This window comes from Physella acuta, unplaced genomic scaffold, assembly GCF_028476545.2.
Source record: "Physella acuta isolate Inbredline_101_S28 unplaced genomic scaffold, ASM2847654v3 ptg000943l, whole genome shotgun sequence".
Classification (NCBI taxonomy): domain Eukaryota; kingdom Metazoa; phylum Mollusca; class Gastropoda; family Physidae; genus Physella; species Physella acuta.
Window position 1 is genome coordinate 78,112 of NW_026732460.1, and position 23,401 is coordinate 101,512.

Below are 23,401 nucleotides of genomic sequence, written 5' to 3' on the forward strand. Positions count from 1 at the left end.
GAGTCACATGACTACAACCATAAACACTGTCACATGAAAACAGGCATAAACACTGAATCACATGACAAATGAGGACATAAAATAGTTATGAGGCCAATAATAACATTAGAAGGAAGTGAAAGTCTGATATACTTACAAGTTAAAGAGTATAGATACAGTGAATAATTTTGATTAAATAACTATTTTTAAATAAGTTTTGATTTTATCCTACATTTATAATCACTTCATAGGTTAAAAAGTTTTCAAATTATATTTTAATGATGCCCTTTATATTTTACAAAAAAAAATAAACTTCCGCAAAGAAAGAAATTTCCATTAAGACTTTCGAGACAGACCTTAATATCAAGATATTTAAGTAACAAGGCTAGTTACTGTAAACAACTTATTCCGTGATCACAAGTATATAAAAAAAAATGAACTGTTGAAATCTACATATAGATCACAGAGATAGATACTGAATAACAAAGTTTAATACTTCATTCTGTGCGACTATCAGCTCACAAACACAACAATGGCATGTGTTTAGTTGGAAGTTACTTCATATTTCTATGGAAAATAGTGGGGGAACATATGTGGGCGTAGCCATCAGAATGTCACAAGTCAATAATAGAGAATACATGAGAATAAAAATATAAATAAAGCTAGGAAAGCAGCTCAAGGGGCTGAACATTTTTTAACAGTTCAAACATCCAGATGATGGTCAAGCCACTTTACATACTGAGACATCATGATTACAATTTACTACAAAATAAACGAGTTTATGTTCTCTTACATAAAAATCTAGTGTTAAAAAAATTTGACGATCTTGCACTTTAATAAAATGTGCCAAATATTCCCTATAATAAAAAACAGACTAAAACACAGCAAGATCCCACAAACATTTAGACTTAAACCCTGTCAATAATGTTCACACAGTACAAGAAACCATCTATCACACAAGCTGGTATATCAAAATTTAAATGTATAATAAAAAAGTGTTTGATACAGTGTCATGGTTTAATGTTTTTATACAGAGATCTGAATATAGATGAGTAGAGGAAGTCATTCATTCTTAATGTGGTTTTATTCCTATAAATACACCTTTAAAAGCCAGTGGTTTCAACTCACAAAATGTGGAAACTTAAAAAACTATATAAAATTTGTAAAATTTTAAAAAGATTTAATTTCTTAAAACAACTATTTCAATAAAAATGGAAAACATGCAATTTATTGTTTTACTCAAATTCTTTTTTTTTCATGCCCTTTTAAAAAAAAACTTGGTTTTTTAGATCGAGTAGAAGGAAGAGCATTTGATCAGCTGATCATGAGATGGAAGCTCAAGCAAGGGAATTATTTACACTGTCAATTTTTAACATTCATTTTTGTTTAAAGTTTAAGTCTGGTGCAAAACTTGCTGAGCATGTAATGGAAAGTTTAAAAAATCTAGTATTGACTTGCCTCAATGATTAAAACTAGGAAGAAAACTGATTTGATGATAAAGATAAAAAACTTTAAAAATTATCCATTACAATTTAAATAAACCACTCTTATTTTATATTAGCTTTCTTAATGCAATAAGGTGTTACTATTAATAATGAATGCATTTTACAATCAACTTTTACAAAAAACGCAAAAAAACAAAAGACATTAAATAATTTATATACCTAGTTCCAGTTTATCTCTAGTGAACTTGGTGTGAGACACTTGTTGAACTTATAACCTTTAACCCAACAAAACTGAAGTGTACACAATATGATTGGCAATATTTACGACTGATTTTATCATCAACACAAGAAATAACAGGAAGTGATAGAAACAATTTACTTCCTGGTTTGCTAGTTGATAAAACAGCATGTATCCTACTTAGAGCATTACAAAAGAGTATGAGAAGATTGTTTTTTTTGCAGCTCAGAATATTAAAAAAAAAAGGACTTATCGAGTTTAGGAAACAATTCATTGACAAATTTTAGAGAACCAAGAACAAGTGGATAATAGTGAACCAGATCTTGAAGATTAAAAAAAAAGCCAGCAAAGCGGTAAAAACCTAGCAAAGCACACAGATGAACCAATGAAGTGCTGTAATACTTGATAACAAAAAAGTGCTGAATGTATTGCTGACTTGTGTTTTCTCAGTCAATAACCACTAACACAGCAGAAAAGCTATTTTTAGCTGAACCAGGAAGTGTATTCCCAGAAGTCTGGATGGGGGAAGAGAAAGGAAAAATTCACCATGCCTTATTAGTACAATGCCTTTTATAGTTCCTATTGGTAAAGATTGCCCACAGATCAAACAATTAGCCAACAGCAACTGGGAAATAGAAAGATAAAATATCAGAATCAGATACAAAAAAACCTTCCTGGACATAGGTCAAACTATCAGAAAATAAATTTAGGCCCAATTTAAATCTAAATGAAAACTAGTTCACAAGAAATAGAGGAATACAATTTAAAATTAAAGAGAAAAAAAAAGTTTTCATTAGAAGCAAGTTGAAATAGTTCAAATTTAATTTACAATAAATTTATTTTAATTTTCTGGAGTAAAAAAAAAAGATACAATTAACAATTCTCTCAGAAAAAAATGTGTCTGCTAAACTGGCAATAAAGATGTAAAAGTAATCTCAGTAGTAATGTACAATAATTTCCACACTTAGTGGCCTGTCATAAAAACTGGCATCAAAGAACTCATTAGCGATCAAACTACAGAATCATACACAGCCACCCTCACAATCTCCATGTACATTCTAGTAATCAAACACAAGAACATACAGCTCTTCCCCGTACAATACACACATTCCATTGTCATAAAACAAGATATAAAGAACTTAAACCTCACACTATACACACACACACACAACAAGTTATGAAGAACATACACCTCTCCCATTTCACACACACATATCTTTAGTCATAAAACAAGTTGTAAAGCATTGAAAAAATAATTCACTGGTGCAATACACAACATAGCAAACAGGCGTGAGAAGACCAACGATGAGAATGGCAATAATCCAACTTTTTAACTCCATTCTCTGAAGATTCCACAAGAAACCAGACCGGGCAGTCCTGAGACATTGAGTGATCGTTAAACCCATGAATCCACAAGAAATGAATCCATTGAGCCAATGCTAATCCTTGGATCCATACACAAGTCCAATGTAAATCCATGAGATGTATATCCACATTCAATTATGCAAGTTCTCCCAGCTTCAAGTCATCACACTTACAGAGGTCCAAGAAATGAAAAGAATTCACAATGAGCACTTAAAAACTGTTGAACAGAAATTGTTGAGATCATCTGAATCATGGAGCAATCTGAGGATAGAAATAAAAAAAAAAATTAAATGCTTGATCATTTTTTTCTAATAGTATGACACCCAAGTTAGCATCCAATTATAAAAAAAAAAAACAAAAAAAAAACTTTGTATAAAAGATAAAAGAATCCTTACACCAGGAGGTGAATGACAACTGACATATTAAAATTAAATAAACATTTGTTTTTCCTTTAAACAAACATTTTGCTTCAGTTGCTGGTTCTAAGAAGAACATAACTTTAATTTTTCATGTAGATTTTTTGGAGAAATCTTGAAAACTGATTCCAACAGTGAACTCACTTACCTATGTTGGTGTCCTAGGTGGCAGATCTATCACTGACAACTGAAGGTGGCCAGGTGCGATGTGGTGGTTGTAGTCACCTTTAGAAGACATTTGGCTTTGAACGGAATGAAGCTGCGGAAATAAATACAAATTTATATAAATATAAAAAAAAATATATATAAAATAAATATAAAAAAATATAAATTTTTAACCTCTATTCAAATACCAATTAAAAAAATGTGTGGGTGCAGAATTTCTCAACTTCATTAATTCAAATAATGTAAAAAATTCTTAAGCTAGGCAAAATTGACGACAAATACTTAAGGTATACACATTAAAACCACCACACATTAACCCAGCCCCCACATCTACTCACATTTGGAGAGCCCCTCACATCCCCACTTCCCACATGGGCAGTGTGCCTGAAATTTGTTGGTAAACCTATCATGCTGGGGTCAATACGAGGACGTGTTCTTCTTTTCTGGGGAAACAAAAACAGCATACCAATTGACTTTTAGAAAGTACTGAAATGTGCACCTAAAAAATACTACCACTGCATTTAAGTAGTAATTTCATGGTGCAAGACAAGCACAGCAAATATTGACATGAAAATATAGTTGGTATAAAAGTAAATATGTGTACATGTAAATGAAAACAAATCAGATTTAGTTACAGTAAACATTAAAAAAAAAAACAACTTACTGGCTGAGGTTGCCCTCCTATACAACATGGAAAACACAACAGAGATTCAGCCATCATCAAGACTTGTTGGAATTACTAAACTGGGCAAATTTTAAAAAAAAGTAAACTTATTAATTTTAAGTAGCCAAAAAACTATTTCCAATTTACCGAGATTTAATTCATTTCCATCACTATTTCTTAATTTTATTTAAACGATTTCCCAAGAAATTATCTACAAAAAATGTCGATTTTTATTTGTCATCAAGTAAATGTAAATAGCTAGCCCCATATTTGCACTACTAAGTAGCCAACTGCTTCAAGTGTTTTCAAATAATTTAATAATTTTGAGATGTAGACTGCAAATCTTCGCAAAACCACTACTGTAAAATGAGAGAACATTGGGAACTTGTATAGTAATAAATATTTTGATAAATAAACACTTACAAAAAGAGAATACACAATGGTCTGACAGGCTGCCTTAACTTGCACTGAGCAGATATTTCCTGTAACACCCACAAATCTAGTATGGCTTGATTTTTTTGAAGACTGTGAAGCCAATCATAGGCAGATCCACTCTCCTTGCTTCAAACTATCAGCATCATGGGATGGAAATCTGGCTGGCTTATCTTCTGTGTAAACCTATGTAATTAAATCAAGGAGGAGATATAATTATAGCAATTAAATATCTGTACACAATAACTCTGTTGTGGTGTGTCTGAAGTGCATGTAAAGGGAGGAGGAGGGGGGAGATGCAGGGACAGCATCAGTCCTGGTTAATCAATGTCAACAAAGAATAAAAGACAATGTAATACAGAGGAAATATGGGACTCTGATAGGAGAACAAATGATGACTTGTAAACCACTAGACAACCAACACAGACAGTTGGAGAGACTAACTTTCCTGTAAGACAGCTTATGTCCTTATGGGATAACAAGCTACTTAATAGAATACAAAGAAAAAATTAAAACATAAATATCCACTCAGGTTCAACAGCATTACAGTGATTTCAGGTGTCAAGTTACTTTAACTGGTTTTTTATTGCAGGTAAAAATCACATCACCCAACTATTATTTTAGGTGCATTGTAATTTATTATTAAAAGTTTATTACTAAGTTACTATAGAAATGGGTTTCAAATGTATGCCTGTCGTGCACTCTGTTGTGACATTTCTTGTGGATATGCTATGATTAAAATAGTAAGCTTACTGACTAAATCAAAATTTAAAATGAATATAGACCATGAATTTTGTGCATTAATTCTTTTAAATGAATATACCTGTACATAGTATAAAATGAAATGCCACTAACTTATAACCTTCAACCTAGATCTATATAAATTTGCTCAATCCCACATATGATAACAGAGTTGCATGTAATGTTTGACAAGGTTATTCTTCAAAACAAAGAGGTGGCAAAATTTTTTTTTACAGTTTAGATGCAGATGTACATAATTTTTGCTCACAAAATGAAAAATGTACTATCAGCATGACAAATTTGAGAGATGACATTTGGGTTGAAAATTTTTCTCTGAACCTCTTGGGTGGTTTAAACATATGAATTTAATTACTGGGCTGGTAGAGTTGTTTAAAATAAGAAAATACAAAGGGGAGGTTACAGTTGATCCTGAAGTCACACATCAAATTTCAAGGGATAAATCAAAGAATCCACTGTTATTCACTTTTGTTTGTGATTTGATAGCTGGTATATTAGAACAAAGACAAAAGTCACTTTCCCAAGATGCTAGAAAGAGAAAAAAACTTAGGGAAATTGCGATGGTAACATGAATAATAATCTGATTACAACAGACATGCTAGTTTAGATATTTATTCTAAGTGAATTTTTAAATGGTTATTGACAGTTGAATAGCAATATGAACGAGGTCTAATAAATGTATGAATAATTGTCAATTTAAAAAAATTAGGCGCAGTACTTTTAGGCCTAAGCCCTAATGAATTACTTTTACTTTAGAGTGTATATTTAATGATAATCATCTAAGAAGCAGATAGGAACATAATCCTAAACAATATAGGATTACCGTATGGTAGGACTAGGGTTGGGGTTAGCAATGACATTAGCAGGTCATCGAGGCCTGTGTACTTAGTTATCTAGTGACCTAATACTAAATTACTAATTTTACTTCTAACCATAAAAATTAGTCAAAATTTCAATACCACTAACAACCCAACACACCTATTTTATGGGAAGTGTCTATTATTGGACACCGGTATCTATATTCTATAATCATCCTACTATAGGCCTAGATTCTAGCTCTAGTACTAAACTAACTACGCCTATAGATACATCTAATTTTAACTTTTGTCTCTTTTGATTTGATGTAGGCCTACTGTAACTGTTAGTCTCAGTCTGTTAGTTTTTCACTGGGAGCTAAATTTTACTGATGAGGCTACTGAACAAAAGTGTTACGGCAACTGACACAAGTTCGATATTTTAGGTTATCAAACACCTCCTAACTAATGTCATGAATAACAAAGATGACTGCTCTGAACTATGACTGAGTCAGCAATCATTTTTTCATGACATGAAAAACTAGCCAAGTGTGAAGTGAAGGGGCTGAAGGGGGGATGTTGAAAAATGAATACATTTCGACATTTTTTATAAATGAAATCATTACATTACCAAATTAGGCAGATTTAATTGTTAACGGTGTAATTGACCATATTGATTAAATATTACGGGCAACATCATAGAGCAAGAACGATAGTTTTTACAACTAACCATTGAAACACAATGAGCTAGAATCTAGATCTAGAACTGGCTAGACTTAATCCGTCAGTGTAGGATACCTCTCTTCAACCCGGAAATAATACGACCTTGAACTATTACGAGATCTCGTGAGACTTCGGCATTTAAAATTAATTGCCTGATATTAGGGAAAAGTCCTGTCCAAGCATTCATTTAAAATATCATAATTTAAAAAAAAAATCATGTTGATTTAAATTACTTTATGGCAACTAAAATATAATTTGAGGACAAGAGTGTTAAGGACTATCAACCCTAATTTGAAACTGTAAAGTTATTATTTATAAGCAAATTTATTCGACTAATTTAACTTTAAGAAGTTGCTAAACTCTGGCATATGCATATATTATATCGTGTCCTACTTTCGGTTTCTCTTTCTTTTTTTTCCGTTCCCCATCTGTTTCCTAAGTAGTAAGCTGGTTCTTTATTTTTTCAACGGCCAGAATAGTTCATATCTATCGACCTTCTCTCTAATCAATCCTGCTCAAGCTGACACAGACGCGAATCAGTTGCATTTGTGGGTACTTTGACGTGGCTTAAAAATCTTTACTTTACACTTTTTAGCTTTTTTTTTTGTCTAACAGTAACACAGTGAGTGCAGTGTGACAGAACAGTGTGAGTACTCACTCAGGTACTGTTAGTGTTGTGTGATGATCAGTGATGAGTGTTATAATTATAAATTTTATAAATTTATATTTTAGGCATAGGTTAGATCTATAGTAGTAATTATTAGTCTATATAGGAAAAAACAATATGGCTGATAAAGGTCTGAATCTTAAAAACTTCATACAAAATGTATTTTAATATTTTTGTAAAGTTAAAATTAAAACACAATTTCTTTATAAAATAAGAACTACAAGTGGTTTATTTAACTCGTTTTGTATCGTTTTTTTGTACAGGCAAGTGTTTATGCATTAAAATAAAGTTGATTTATATATAATATTATATTAATATATAGTATATAGTATATAGGCTTATGGCCTATTGTTTTCAAATCAATTTTTTTAATAGGTAAAATTGAAAGAAAATGAAAAGTAATTGCACTAGGTTATACCTGAACCTCAGTAGATTTTGAAAATGTAGTTGCTTTGTGTATTGGAAATTAATATGATATTAATTTAAAATTAATAAGAGACAGTGGTAAAAACAAAATTTGAAAAAATCAGTCCAGAGCTCTAGGCAGGTTTTTGTATGAAAATTATCTCCCTTTGTTCTACTGCTACATACTAATCTAGATTCTAGGTTAATCTAATTCTAGTCTTGATCAAGTGTACATTTTAGTTTTAGTGCTTTCCAACAGCCCATTTATTATTTATTCATTTATTTGAGTTATTGTTTGTGCAGCCCCTTGTCAGTCACTTTGCTAGTAAACATTTAAAAGCTAGATCTAGACACCTATTTTCTTTATAGCCAATAGTGGCAATAGGCTATAATAAGCCTATAACTCAAACTGAGTTTATTTTATTATTTTAAATGAAGTATATTGCAAAAACCAGCTTGTTTAAATTGCAGAAGTAAATTAAGAAGAGTTTAGAGACTAGAGATATAAATCTAGTATAATTAAATAATTCTGTTGGCTACTACTTAATATTAATAGTTCTACTAGGCTATTTCATCAATACTGTTAATAATATACAGGAGGGGGAGGGGGGTGCGGACCGCACCGGGTGACACCATTTAGGGGGTGACACCAAGGCATAAAATAGTAAAATATATAGAGAAAATTTTGAGGGGGGGGGGGGTGCAAATTGAAAGTTTGATGGGGGGGGGGTGCAAATCAAAAATTGAAAGTTTGTCCCCGGAAAGAGTCGCTACGCCTCTGGGAGGGGGGGGGGGGTGACACCATTAAGTGCCTCACTGAGTGACACCCGACCTCGCTTTGCCACTGATAATATAGTATTTGTCAAAAGCTGTCTAGATTGTCCTTGAATCTAGATCTAAAAATGCAAAATGGCAGGGCAATAGAAGTGAGACATTATGGGTAAATAGTTTGACCTAATTTGCAAGACTTTTTTGTTTCGTTATCTTAAATTTTTTTTTTTGAGATATGCAAAAAGAAGTTTTCAACTAAATAAAATAGTTTGTTCATAAGTGTTGTATTTTTTTTTTGCATGGGACTGAAATAAACTTTGCTGATACTGAAAATAGTTGATAAAACTCATTTAATTATATTGAAAAATAAATATTGCCCAACATTTATTTTTAGAGTGAAGTAGACAGCATTTGTCTCTATCAACACTAAATGCTAGCCTATTAACCTTAAAGGGAGCATAGTAAAAAATGACAGTTCTAAAGTTTACAATAGTCCTGCTAGTCTGTCACTGGAATGTGCTGAGTCAGGCTAGTGATGAGGCAATAGAGAATGTAAACATTAAAGAGGTGGATCACAGTCTTTGGCAGCTTTTCACTGAAGGAAAGCAGGAACAGACGCTAGTGCTATTTTGTAAGTAAAACTAATTTTTAATAAAAACTTCAGTTAATTACTTATAGCTAAGATAAATGAGTATAACAGGTATACACCTAGCTACAATGATTTTTTTTTATAGTTGTAGCTGTTTTAAGCCTACTGGTAGCATGAAAACGTGGCTATGGTTCATTTATAGCTATGTTAGGCTAGTATAGCTGGTGAACAAATACATTATACAATACCACAACACTAAGTTGTATGAATATAAAATGACCAATAGTACCATTATAAAGAAACTTAGATTTCAGAATCCTGGCTATTAATTCCATTTCTCCTCCACATTAAATTTGTATCACCAAGAATAGTAATTTAAAATAAAGAAACTAGAGTTGTCTCATTGAAGTTCTACACACTGTTGTAGTTAGCCCTGTTGGTACTGTTAGAATAAATCCTCATGTTTCTATTATCTCAGACCTAGTTGTAGTTAGCCCTGTTGGTACTTCTAGAATAATTCCTCATGTTTCTATTATCTCAGACCTAGTTGTAGTTAGCCCTGTTGGTACTTCTAGAATAATTCCTCATGTTTCTATTATCTCAGACCTAGTTGTAGTTAGCCCTGTTGGTACTTCTAGAATAATTCCTCATGTTTCTATTATCTCAGACCTAGTTGTAGTTAGCCCTGTTGGTACTGTTAGAATAATTCCTCATGTTTCTATTATCTCAGACCTAGTTGTAGTTAGCCCTGTTGGTACTTCTAGAATAATTCCTCATGTTTCTATTATCTCAGACCTAGTTGTGTTGTCAGACCTAGTTGTAGTTAGCCCTGTTGGTACTGTTAGAATAATTCCTCAAGCTTCTATTATCTCAGACCTAGTTGTGTTGTCAGACCTAGTTGTAGTTAGCCCTGTTGGTACTATTAGAATAATTCCTCATGTTTTTATGATCTCAGACCTAGTTGTAGTTAGCCCTGTTGGTACTGTTAGAATAATTCCTCATGTATTTATTATCTCAGACCTAGTTGTAGTTAGCCCTGTTGGTACTTCTAGAATAATTCCTCATGTTTCTATTGTCTCAGACCTGCCACAGAACTGTGCTGGATGTGATGCTGCCTTGGAAACTTTGACCCTGACAGCTGGGCAGCCTGAAATACCCAAAGGTAGACCCAATTGTTGGCTCCCTCAAGACACAATGTTTCCATAAATTATGTGTTGATAATAAAAAATAAATAAACCATGAATTTTAAAATATTTCCATGAAAAGTTAACATTCATAGTTAATATTTTTTAAATTATAAGCACATAATTTATTTGTGTTAACACAGGATTTTAAATTATTTTTAAATTAAATAAAATATCTTACCTGGCATAATGTATGTACCTTTTTTAAAAGACTTCTACTTCTGTTATTATTCTCAAGTTGTTGTTTCCCCTAGATCTGACCATTGGCAAGTCATCTGACTTGGTCCTGGCTGAAAAGTTGGGCATCGAAACATTCCCCAGCCTTCTCTTCTTACGTCAGTCAACATATGTCATCTATGATGGTAAGATTTTACGTGTCATTTAAATTGTAAAAAATATTGTCATTTAAGATTCTATAACATGTCACTTAACACATAATGATATATTTTCTAAAGCAATCGTTTTCAAATCAATGATTAACTTTTTGTACAAGGTGCCTATGACATCGAGAATGTGTTGGAGTGGATTCAGCAGGCTGTAAGACAATCCACTCACCAACTTGATGACTCATCCTTTGAGCATCTAACCCAGGCTTCTTCAGGTGCTACCACTGGAGATTGGCTTGTAGCCTTGTAAGTTGATCTGGCCACTTTATCAGATATAATTTAAATAGTTAAAAGTAGGTAGTCAAAGTTTTTATTTTTTTCTTGTACAATTACCCTTATCTTAATTGTTACTCTAACAGTGACATGAGCTGTAAAAGGCTGGGATTTCTAGTAGATGCGAAGCTACCAATGAATTTATAATGAAGTTAAATTTAACTTTTGATAACATCAAATTTCAGCTATAAAGAAAGCTGTGCTGTCTGTAAGCGTCTTCTGCCTGTTATTGACAGCTTGGGTGTCAGGTAGGATTTTTTTATTTTGTGATATGATTGTTTGAACTTTGAAATTTTGTGATGTGGCAGTTTGGTTTTTAAATTTTGTGGACTGGGTGAATCCCTGGCAGCGTTTGCTCCAATTTATCAGGAGAGTATTTACATCTATTTTTCTTATTTTTGTGGTATACCCACTTTTCAAATTCCTTGCGGAATACTGCCTATCTAAAAATGAAATCTTTTTTGAGGGGTGGGGGGATTTTTGTTTTTTATTATTTAGTTACTTAATACTTGTGTTCTCAATTTTTTGTTTTGTTAAGTTGGCGATTTTCAACTTTACAGTAGATGTAGGCCTACTCTATTCAATACTTTTTTCTTGTTCTCTTGACAGTGAGCAATTTGTAACATAATTATTATATTTTTATGTTCATTGGCGGATGTAATTATTCTATTTTTTGTTCATTGGCTGATGTACTTATTTACTTTTATGTCCATTGGCTGATGTACTTATTTACTTTTATGTCCATTGGCTGATGTACTTATTTTACTTTTATGTCCATTGGCTGATGTACTTATTTACTTTTATGTCCATTGGCTGATGTACTTATTTTACTTTTATGTCCATTGGCTGATGTACTTATTTACTTTTATGTCCATTGGCTGATGTACTTATTTTACTTTTATGTCCATTGGCTGATGTACTTATTCTATCTTGTAACTTTGTTCAGGGTCCAGGACAAGATCAATGTTGCTAAAGTCAACACAGAGGTCAGTCCTGTGCTGGTAGAGAGGTTCAAGATCACCAGATGTCCTGAAATCATTTTGTTAGTTTCATTTCTTATATACTTTTTTGATATCCAGAAATATTTGATTCAATATTAGTGAATAATGAATGTTATATTAATTACATAGAGTGAATAATGAATGTTATATTAATTACATAAAGAATCAAGATTAGTTTTTAAAAAAAATTATTTATTGAAACATATTTTATGACAGTAATTTTTATGAATAACAAGATTTATTGAACTTTATTAACAAAGATTAGTTAAATCAAGATTAATAATTAGAAAGTTTCTATAACATTAATTTTGATAAACAAAAAGATTCATTAAACTTAATTTACAAAGATTAGTTAAATCAAGATTAGTAATTAGAGAGTTTCTATAACATTAATTTTGATAAACAACAAGATTCATTAAACTTTATATCCTTATTGTTCTCAGTTTCAAGCATGGGAAAATGTATCGCTACGAGCTGCCAAAGATTGATGTCCCATCATTGCGCTCCTTTGTTGATGGATTTTACAAAAACATCAGAGCTGAGAGTGTGCCCATACCTAAATCTAAATTGTGAGATTTTTCTTGTGTTTTCTGTACAGAATATTTAATTATATATTTCACTGAATGTACATCTTGAGGGAAGTTCTTGAAAAAATAATTATGGACAATTAAGGATTCTGTTTTATTATGCTGTTAAAGTACACTTGACAAAAAGTAAACATATTAAAAGAACCTTAACCAACCCTGCTTGAATGGGTATGTGGCTTTATTTAGAGGAAAGTAAAGGCAGCTGGACATAGAGCGCACTAAGAATTGTCTTTGTGTGTCATGTTCAAAGAGACACATGGACTCTATTATTTTTTGGACCATTGGAACTCATAGGGTACCATACTTGATAGCACACTATTCCTAATTAAAGAATTGCTCACATGTAAAGATGTACGATGAGATTTGTAATAATGTGATGTGATGACATGATGATAGGTGATCTAATATTATGATGTTTCTTTCAGTGATTACCTGACAGAACATCTTGCTGATTTGATTAAGGTAAAAACTCAAAACTTTTATTTAATTTTGATTACAGTTTTAAAATCATAACTCTATCAACAAATATTATAAAATTGGTTTATATAAATGATATAAATCTATCAATAAATATGTTAAAATTGTTTTATTTAAATGAATTCCGAGTTCATTAAGTGTCTGCTTTAAGAAGATTAAAATCTTTTTTAAATAAAAAAAGAAATTGTTTCTTGATATTTTTGGCATTATAGTTTTATATTTTCTGATGACAGCAACAGTTGGAGGGACCAAACAGGAACATTGTGTTGGGTGTGGGGGTGGGAATGCCTGCTCTGCTGCTCCTGCTGGCTGTCTTCTGCTGCTGTTGCCGCTCCTCCAGCAAAGCTTCAGACAAACAAAAACGGGATTAGACGCAGTCTGTGTATGTGCGCTGATTAGATATTTTCTGATGTGTATGTGTGCTGATTTTGTTGTTCCTAATTTTTATGTGTGGCGATTACTTTCTGATTAGTATGTGTCCCTATTTTATAACGTGTATGTGTTGCTGATTTTGTTGTTTGTAATGTACAAGTGCGCTGATTACTTTCTAATTTTATGTGAGCTGATTACTTTCTAATGTGTATGTACAATGATTAGATATTTTTTTATATTACATGTCACTGATTTTGTAGTTCATAATGTGTATGTGGTTTGATTACTTTCTAATGTGTATGTACAATGATTAGATATTTTTTTATGTTACATGTCACTGATTTTGTAGTTCATAATGTGTTTGTGGTTTGATTACTTTCTAAAGTGTATGTATCACTGATTTCGTAGTTCATAATGTGTTTGTGTCAGTGATATTTTCTGTAGTGTATATGTTACTGATTACTTTCTAATTTTATTTGTGGTGATTGGATATGCTGATTACTTTCTAATGCGTATGTGTCAGTGATATTTTCTAAAGTGTATGTGTTACTGATTACATATTTTCTAAAGTGTATGTGTTACTGATTACATATTTTCTAAGGTGTATGTGCAATGATCAGATTCTTCCTAATTTATATGTGTTGCTGATCTGGTGGTTTCTCATGTGCATATGTGCTGACTAGACAATTTCTATTTCTACCTATGTACGCTGGCTACTTTCTATGTATGTGTTGCCAAATAGATATTTTCTAAGGTGTATGTGCAATGATTAGATAATTCTTAATTAGCTCATTTGGTAAGTTCTTATATGTACATGTCATTGGTTTTTGATTTTGATAGTCTGAGAGTGGAGTATGAATTTGTTTTGAGTTGACTGTTTCTTCTATTTATTTGTGTGTCTGTTATGACCTTGCTTGTTAGGGGCTGTGGGTTTAATGGACATTGTTTTATTCTTACAGTCATGTTCTGTGATGTCATGACCTTGACATTCCATGACTTGATTGATTAGTTACTTAGTTTTGATTGTTGAGACTGATTTTAATTTAAGATAACTTTTGACTGCCATTGTTTTTGATGAAATGTTAGAAATTATTTTAATGAAATTAAAATCTTTAAAATTTGTGATTGTTTTATCTTGTGTATTCAACTTACAATACTGTACAGTTAGAGTTTAAAAACTGAGAAGTGGTTTTCTAAGTATGGGCTGTTTCCTATCATAAGACAAGTAAAATAATGGTAAACCTAAGTTACATGTAAATATGACTACATTGCTGGGTTAGCCGATCTTGAGCTAGCATTGTAGCAGTAATTGAATTTTAATGAATTAAGGTGATTAAGAAAGTTGTTCCACTGTGCTGAAGAGCGTTCCAGTATATCAACAGATAAATAAAAGAAACTACCAAAAAATGCCTGTTCAAGCTCTACATAGTCACAAATCAACACCACAACAATATTGAAATATTTATAGACATTTTTATTACTCATGAAAATTCAATACTAAAATATATCATAATTCACACACATTTATCCTAAATTCAACACACATACAGACAGAAAGCATACAGTTGATGCATCAGTTTCACCATTTATATCTAAACTATATCTGTCAACAAGTAAACCCCAGGTGTCATACTTTTGTGCAATTAAAATATAGTGAACAGTAACTAGAGTATTTTTAACCTAAGAGTAAATAAAGCACCAGATGTCACAATGACCTAGGTAAAAACTAATCTATATACAAACAGCTGTCTCCTGAGACCAACTTTAGGATTTTCTCCCTTTTCAGCTGTTGGACTAAATTTTAAAAAAAAATTAAACTTTTTAACTTCAGCATTTATACCACACATATATAGCAGTTTTGGAAAAAAATAATTTTACAAAAAAATTAAATAAATGAATATTTTAAAATTGTATTTATCTATGTTTTATACCATTCTTCATAATGTAGATATTTGATTTGATTTTTGTGGGGGAAAAAAAATTAAAACATTTGATCTACAATCACAAGTACATTATCATAATGACAAAATTTCTACAGAGTCTAGCTTTAATATTTAAATTTTTTGATTAAAAAATGTTGAAATGAAAAAATATTTTTAAGTACAATAACTAATTATCAACTTGAGTCGCGCTGTTACAGTAGCAGCCATACAAATAAAAATTGTATCGTCCGCTCACCAAGTTATTTTTATTGTAACATCAAGCAATGAACAGAGGAATGAAAATCACAACACAGAGGCATGGAATGATGGGGGGAGGGGGGAAGTGGCTTCCATGGCAACAAGGACAACACATGGCACCAATAGCAGTGAGATAGACAATGTTTTGTGTGACACACGTTCCTGCTAAGGGCAAGTCACTCTTCATGAAAATTTAACACTATTAGAAATAATTGTTCTGTTGGTTAAAAAAAAGCCAAACAAATATTGAGAGAAAAAAATTTCTTCTTAAAAAAATTTAACATGCCAGCATGTTAGTCATCTGGAATAAAAAATAGTGGACACATCTTGTTGGTCAGTATATTTTTGCGCAGGACCATTATCTGATTTTTGAAGAGAATAAACAGGAAACAAACTGGGTTATGCACCTTGAGACAAGTAAACCAAAAGTAAACCATGTTAACAGTACTAATGCAGTGATACACCTGTTTTGGTGATACAGGTGAGCCCCTCACCAGTTAAGCTCAACCTCAACATGCACCCCATAGGTGAGCTAAGACCCTGAGTGTGCCTGTCTTGCCTAGCATCAATGGGTGGAGCTTACTTCAGTATAAGTGAAAACAAAAGCTTCAAAGAAAATGGTGTAGGTCTAAACATCAAAAAATACACTTTTGAAAGTTGTAAAATTCATGTCTAAAATGTGTAAACAAGCAACTGTTAAGGTTAGTTAAAGATTATGTTTACCAAGTGATAAGTCAATAAATAAGAGGATGTAGTTTGATCATAGAATATCAGGTTCAAATGATGACATTTGATTAATTGACATCACACAGGGATGAAACAGTCTGACATTTACATTAATGATGTAAAGCACTGCGGCCACAACATATTTATATAGCATTAATCATCAGGACATACATACATATGTATGTATATATACATATATGTTGGGATGGAAAAATCTTTTTAACAGATTTTAACAAAAATAAAAATAAATACTTATGGAAATGCAATAGCAGACTAACACGAATAATCAGTTCCAAATTTGATAATATGAATAAATACAATTTTATTACAGTAAATAGCTTAAAGTTTCCACATGAAGTTAAAACTTGAACAATTTAATAGACAAAAATAGTTAGAGTGTGTTATTTGAGGAGCACAGATAACAGAGTAGTTAGACTAGGCTGGAGATGAACGAGTTGAGTTAGTAAATACTGCATTGAAATCTTGTCAGGCATAGGATAAGTTATAGACTGTTGTATTTTATTTGTAACATGTGTGTCCCAATACATGCACTGTAGCAGCTGATAAAGGTGGGACAGGAGTTTAAACATTTATAATTTTAGGCAAGTTATATACAGAAAAAACAATTTGTATAGATTTTTATGAGTGCTCTCCCCTTAACATCTGGTGAATAAGCAGGGGAAAGAACTCACAGGAAGAAGTATTTTACAAACAAGACCTGAATTGTTTTTCTGGAAATTGTTAGGTACAGATAAAGAAATAGATCTATATTTCTTTGAAAAGTAGCCACACAAAGTTTTGTATATTCAGCACAAAAGAAACATATTTTAATTGTAAATTAAAAATAATTTTTTAATAAATAAAATTTCAAAAATTATTACAGTTGATTAAATTGATTAATCTTTGTCTGCAGTTTGGTTTATGTTTGTCTAGTATTGGCAAAAAAATAGGGTTTCAAAGAGGAAGAGTTATAACAAGTTTTGGAATGCATTTGTAAAGAAATTAATAGTTAAAAATGAAAAACTTGTTTAAATCAACATTTCAGAGATTTTGGATAAACATCGTACATTTTAAAATTTATTACATCCCAGAGTTAGATCAAGCCTGTAGATATCAAAGCTGACCTTGATAGTTCTAGAACAATCTACATGGAAGCAAGAGAACAGAGATCAGCTAGAGAGCAGTTACTGGAAACATTCTCTACAACACAGCTCTAAACAAGCAGCAATTTTCTTTTTGCAACATGGAACAAACTTTATCTGGCAACAACAACACTACCCAGCCCTACAGCCCCCTGCCCTAGTGGCGTATCAAAAATCCCAGGTGCAGCTGTTCTGGCACTGATATTGTCTCGAGGGCGACAGAGCTGGGGTTGAAGGGGAAGGTCACGGGGTAGGAGTACTTGGTGTCCATGAGCAGGGTGGTGTTGCTGGCTGTTGATTGTTCCTCCCTCTGTTTCAGCTTGGCCTGGATTTTTCTGATGAAAGCTATTGGCACACGTTCTTCAAACTCATCCACTGGGGTGTAGATGTTCAAGATTTTGACAATCTGGAAATATAAATATTAAATGTTCAATATTTTTTACAATCTGAAAAAATAAAGTGAGAAGTTTAAAATTCTAATAAAGAATAGATAGCTAGTTAAATAGATTTACTTGATAAAAATTACTCCTGAAGATTAATACTATTATTATCAACAATTTTTAACTAAGCTGAGAACCATGGGATGCTTGTTTGCTGTGTCTTTTAAAAATCTTTACCTGGGCGTTGGTGAGCTTAGAACACATATCACAGACACTGTCCACATCGGAATCTGTTTTCCTGGCCTGCAGCAGTTGAGAGGCCTGGATGATGGGGTCAAGGGCACCCAGCGCACCAAACTCATGCAGGTTGTTGTCTCGCAGCCACTGCTCCAGGTGGCTCAGGTTGTACCTGTAGGAGGGGAGAGAAGGTGGTTGGATCAAGGGGAGAGAAGGTGGTTGGATAATGGGGAGAGAAGGTGGTTGGATAATGGGGAGAGAAGGTGGTTGGATCAAGGGGAGAGAAGGTGGTTGGATCAAGGGGAGATGAGGTAGTTGGATCAAGGGGGGAGAAGGTAGTTGGATCAAGGGGGGAGAAGGTGGTTGGATCAAGGTGAGATGAGGTAGTTGGATCAAGGGGAGATGAGGTAGTTGGATCAAGGGGAGGGAAGGTAGTTGGATCAAGGGGAGGGAAGGTAGTTGGATCAAGGGGAGGGAAGGTAGTTGGATCAAGGGGAGGGAAGGTAGTTGGATCAAGGGGAGGGAAGGTAGTTGGATCAAGGGGATAGAAGATGGTTGGATCAAGGGGAGAGAAGGTAGTTGGATCAAGGGGAGAGAAGGTAGTTGGATAATGGGGAGAGAAGGTAGTTGGATCAAGGGGAGAGAAGGTAGTTGGATCAAGGGGAGAGAAGGTAGTTGGATCAAGGGGATAGAAGGTGGTTGGATCAAGGGGAGGGAAGGTAGTTGGATCAAGGGGAGGGAAGGTAGTTGGATCAAGGGGAGGGAAGGTAGTTGGATCAAGGGGATAGAAGGTGGTTGGATCAAGGGGAGGGAAGGTAGTTGGATCAAGGGGATAGAAGGTAGTTGGATCAAGGGGAGGGAAGGTAGTTGGATCAAGGGGAGGGAAGGTAGTTGGATCAAGGGGAGGGAAGGTAGTTGGATCAAGGGGAGGGAAGGTAGTTGGATCAAGGGGAGGGAAGGTAGTTGGATCAAGGGGAGGGAAGGTAGTTGGATCAAGGGGATAGAAGGTGGTTGGATCAAGGGGATAGAAGGTGGTTGGATCAAGGGGAGAAGGTAGTCGAATCTAGGGGAGAGAAGCAGTTGTTTCAAGGTGGTGGGAACAAGGAGACTGTAACAGATGGCTATTATCTGATTTAACGCCACATAGAAAAATCACCAGTTAGTGTTTGCATTGCTAACATCATTAAGTAAAAAGATAAATGGTATCACAGAGTATCAAAGAACTCAAGCTCTCTTTGTTCAATGGTATTATTTCTTTTCTGCCACTAGTGCAATCTTTTTGCATCAATAACAAAAATTTAATGCTAAACTGACAAACTAAACAGTCTACAACATAGCAAAAAAATTTTCAGCATTATAATCTTTAAAACATTATATTGTTGTAGTAGATGTGAAATGTTAATTCAAAGGTGTAAATCATCAATACAAAACAATACAATGTAATACATCTGAAGTAATGACAAGATATATTTGTCATCAGGTTATTTGACTAGAATATCATGAAGAGAAATATTCGTCATATGCAAGAAAGGAATGAACTGAACACTTTTCTAATTATACAATTTTTTAGAACAGTAATGTCGTCGCAACAAGTGTATGAGCCCACCTGATCTGCATGCCCTTTGACCAGTTGCACATGTCCTTCCTCAGCAGCAGGTTATTGAGTGCACCAGCACACAGGAAGTAGAAGAGCTGGGGAGATAAACAATGGGGGGGGGGGGGGGTTAAATCCCTTGTGTGGGACTGAAACAGTGAGTTGTGCGACATCTAATGAAGATCAACAGATTTAAAATATAAAGCTGTACACAATGAGTCTCTATCACACAGTCAGTACTTACTTGTCTAAATATCTGTTTGACCAATTCAGGATCCACAGCATGCTGCTTCACTATCCTCATGTAGCTGTTTAACTGAAAACAAAATAAACCAATGTTGCTGTTTGAAAGTTCAAATTTTAAACATTTATTTTCTACTTTACTGAATTTTGGTGACAGCATTAAAAAAATAATAATCTTGAACTAAATTTCTTTTAACTAAATTAAAAAGTGTTAAATTGAAAATTCAATTCTATATCTTGATGATACACTAATGTGCACATTTGGACTTAAAACACTCAAATGGTCCAAAACTGAATGACAAATTGGACCACAAAAACATGGTCATTATTAGTTACATGAAACAATTCAACCAAAAAACTGACTGTTCTCATGAGGGCATCAAGTGCGTGTTGAGAATCCTTCCCATCATCCATCTCTCTGGCATTGCTGGATGACCTCCCCCTGAGACCAGAAGGTTTACTGGCCGTCAGCCCTGCTATGGCTTCATGTTCCAGGATGGCTGGCACTGTCAGGGGAGACAATCACACAATAAGCACACATTTTTAAATAATACAATTACACAATGTTTGGTGAAGTAGAACCTAGCTACACAGGTCTGGTGAAATATACCTATACTGGGTAGGTAAAGTAGAACCTAGCTACGCAGGTCTGGTGAAATATATCAATACTGGGTAGGTAAAGTAGAACCTAGCTACGCAGGTCTGGTGAAATATATCAATACTGGGTAGGTGAAGTAGAACCTAGCTACGCAGGTCTGGTGAAATATAACCTATACTGGGTAGGTAAAGTAGAACCTAGCTACGCAGGTCTGGTGAAATATAACCTATATTGGGTAGGTAAAGTAGAACCTAGCTACGCAGGTCTGGTGAAATATAACCTATACTGGGTAGGTAAAGTAGAACCTAGCTACGCAGGTCTGGTGAAATATAACCTATATTGGGTAGGTAAAGTAGAACCTAGCTACGCAGGTCTGGTGAAATATAACCTATACTGGGTAGGTAAAGTGTAACCAACGGGGCTAGGACATTACCTCCTTCCCCCATCAATTGCCCCCTCGGGTAATTACCACCCTCTCCCAAACTAAAAAAGCCTCCAACCCTATATTTTAAAGCTAACCCTAAAGAACAAAACCTTCTGGGGGGGTGGGGGGGGGGTAACTGACAGAGCAACTGAGGGGGGGTATATATGTCCTGCACATAACTTACCTATGCTGGTACGGTAAACTCTAGACCCTACCTATACTGTGCAGTTGAAGTAGAACCTACCTATACTGTGCAGGTGAAGTAGAACCTACCTATACTGTGCAGGTGAAGTAGAATCTACCTAGACTGTGCAGGTGAAGTAGAACCTACCTACAGTGTGCAGGTGAAGTAGAATCTACCTACAGTGTGCAGGTGAAGTAGAACCTACCTATACTGGGCTGTATAAGCTACCTACACTGTGCAGGTGAAGTAGAACCTACCTACACTGTGCAGGTGAAGTAGAACCTACCTATGCTGGGCTGTATAAGCTACCTAGACTGTGCAGGTGAAGTAGAATCTACCTACACTGTGCAGGTGAAGTAGAACCTACCTATGCTGGGCTGTATAAGCTACCTACAGTGTGCAGGTGAAGTAGAATCTACCTACAGTGTGCAGGTGAAGTAGAACCTACCTAGACTGTGCAGGTGAAGTAGAACCTACCTACACTGTGCAGGTGAAGTAGAACCTACCTACACTGTGCAGGTGAAGTAGAACCTACCTATGCTGGGCTGTATAAGCTACATACAGTGTGCAGGTGAAGTAGAACCTACCTACAGTGTGCAGGTGAAGTAGTACCTACCTATACTGGGCTGTATAAGCTACCTACAGTGTGCAGGTGAAGTAGATCCTACCTACAGTGTGCAGGTGAAGTAGAACCTACCTATACTGGGCTGTATAAGCTCCTCCATCAACTTCATCAGAGCCTGATAGTTCCAGACTGCCAGGTCAGAGAAGACCTGCCTGTACTCAGAGAGGTCAAAGTTCCTCAGGCTCTGCTCATTCTGCTTGGGGGTGTTCTCTGTCTGGAATTGCTGAAACACAACCAAGCAAGGATTCATGATGGGTCAAACAAGTAGTGGCACAGTCATGTCATCTAAGTTCATAGGTAGTGGCACAGTCATGTTATCTAATTCACAGCTATTGGCACAGTCATGTTATCTAATTCACAGCTATTGGCACAATCATGATATCTAATTCAAAGGTAGTTGCACAATCATGATATCTAATTCAAAGGTAGTTGCACAATCATGATATCTAATTCACAGGTAGTGGGACAATCATGATATCTAATTCACAGCTAGCATGAGCGGTATCACACTGGATACCATGGTAAAAATGCTATTATGTAGCAAATGTGTGTGATGGAGGCAGCAGTGTACAGTGCTATGTGTGTGGCTGTGAGCACCAACTCTGGTGGCATGTAACTCACCTTCTCCCCACTGTACTGCTTGAGTGTGTGTAACTCACCTTCTCCCCACTGTACTGCTTGAGTGTGTGTAGCAACCTGCATGTGTTGGCCAGCCATAGAGTTATCCTCTCCAAGTCATCACTGTGTCTCTGGTAGAGAGGGAAACATTGGTCAGTGCATTGGTCAGCAGAGTGGTCAGTACATTGGTCAGTGCTGTGGTCAGTACATTAGTCAGTACATTGGTCAGTGCCGTGGTCAGTGTATTGGTCAGTGCACTGGTCAGTACAGTGGTCAGTACATTGTATGACTACAACAAGATGGTCTTAGCAGTGGCTTAGCAAGGTCGGGTGTCACCCGGTGCGGCACTTAATGGTGTCACCCCCCAGAGGCGTAGCGACCCTTCCCGGGGACAAACTTTCAATTTTTCGCTTTTGCACCCCCCCCCCCCTCAAACTTTCGATTTGCACCCCCCTCAAGTTTTTCTCTATATATTTTGCTATTTTTTTGCCTTGGTGTCACCCTCCTAAATGGTGTCACCCGGTGCGGTCCGCACCCCCCGCCCCCCCTCGCTACGCCCCTGGGTCTTAGAGATGGAAACACTGGACGACTAAATATAACATAGAAGAAACAACAGAAAACCCAAGTTGAATAAAAATTACACATTTGGCCCCTGATATTGCCAGACTCTACTGCTTTCTGATTTAAAAAAAAAATTTCAGTATTTTTTACAATCAAATTTACAGATGGGTTGGTTTTATGAGAAATTTTTATCAATC

The 23,401-nt window shown here is 34.6% G+C and overlaps 3 protein-coding genes across 3 annotated transcripts in view; 1 reads left to right on the forward strand and 2 right to left on the reverse strand.

Annotated features, from left to right (window-relative positions):
• Nucleotides 1-1,907: 1,907 nt before the first annotated feature.
• Nucleotides 1,908-7,010, reverse strand: LOC131953729 (CDC42 small effector protein 2). The gene is made up of 6 exons (XM_059317061.1): nucleotides 6,988-7,010; nucleotides 4,696-4,890; nucleotides 4,273-4,352; nucleotides 3,947-4,051; nucleotides 3,592-3,702; nucleotides 1,908-3,288 (listed from the first exon to the last, which is right to left on the reverse strand). The coding sequence occupies exons 3-5, from the start codon at nucleotides 4,327-4,329 to the stop codon at nucleotides 3,592-3,594; spliced, it is 273 nt and encodes a 90-aa protein (XP_059173044.1). The 5' UTR covers nucleotides 4,330-4,352; nucleotides 4,696-4,890; nucleotides 6,988-7,010; the 3' UTR covers nucleotides 1,908-3,288.
• Nucleotides 7,011-7,611: 601 nt separating this feature from the next.
• Nucleotides 7,612-13,547, forward strand: LOC131953721 (dnaJ homolog subfamily C member 10-like). The gene is made up of 10 exons (XM_059317053.1): nucleotides 7,612-7,642; nucleotides 9,218-9,454; nucleotides 10,494-10,574; nucleotides 10,851-10,958; nucleotides 11,090-11,228; nucleotides 11,441-11,503; nucleotides 12,202-12,297; nucleotides 12,700-12,825; nucleotides 13,269-13,305; nucleotides 13,533-13,547. Exons 2-10 carry the CDS (start codon nucleotides 9,292-9,294, stop codon nucleotides 13,545-13,547), a joined length of 828 nt encoding a protein of 275 aa, XP_059173036.1. The 5' UTR covers nucleotides 7,612-7,642; nucleotides 9,218-9,291.
• Nucleotides 13,548-16,206: 2,659 nt separating this feature from the next.
• The window catches only part of LOC131953717 (unconventional myosin-Va), a 105,998-nt gene continuing 98,803 nt past the window's right edge, over nucleotides 16,207-23,401 (reverse strand). The window contains exons 43-49 of the mRNA XM_059317049.1: nucleotides 22,685-22,774; nucleotides 22,098-22,248; nucleotides 20,558-20,700; nucleotides 20,196-20,267; nucleotides 19,964-20,049; nucleotides 18,358-18,529; nucleotides 16,207-18,146 (exon numbers count right to left, since the gene is read on the reverse strand). Of these exons, the coding sequence (XP_059173032.1) occupies nucleotides 17,898-18,146; nucleotides 18,358-18,529; nucleotides 19,964-20,049; nucleotides 20,196-20,267; nucleotides 20,558-20,700; nucleotides 22,098-22,248; nucleotides 22,685-22,774 (963 nt within the window). The 3' untranslated portion in view covers nucleotides 16,207-17,897. The remainder of the gene's footprint in view (nucleotides 18,147-18,357; nucleotides 18,530-19,963; nucleotides 20,050-20,195; nucleotides 20,268-20,557; nucleotides 20,701-22,097; nucleotides 22,249-22,684; nucleotides 22,775-23,401) is intronic.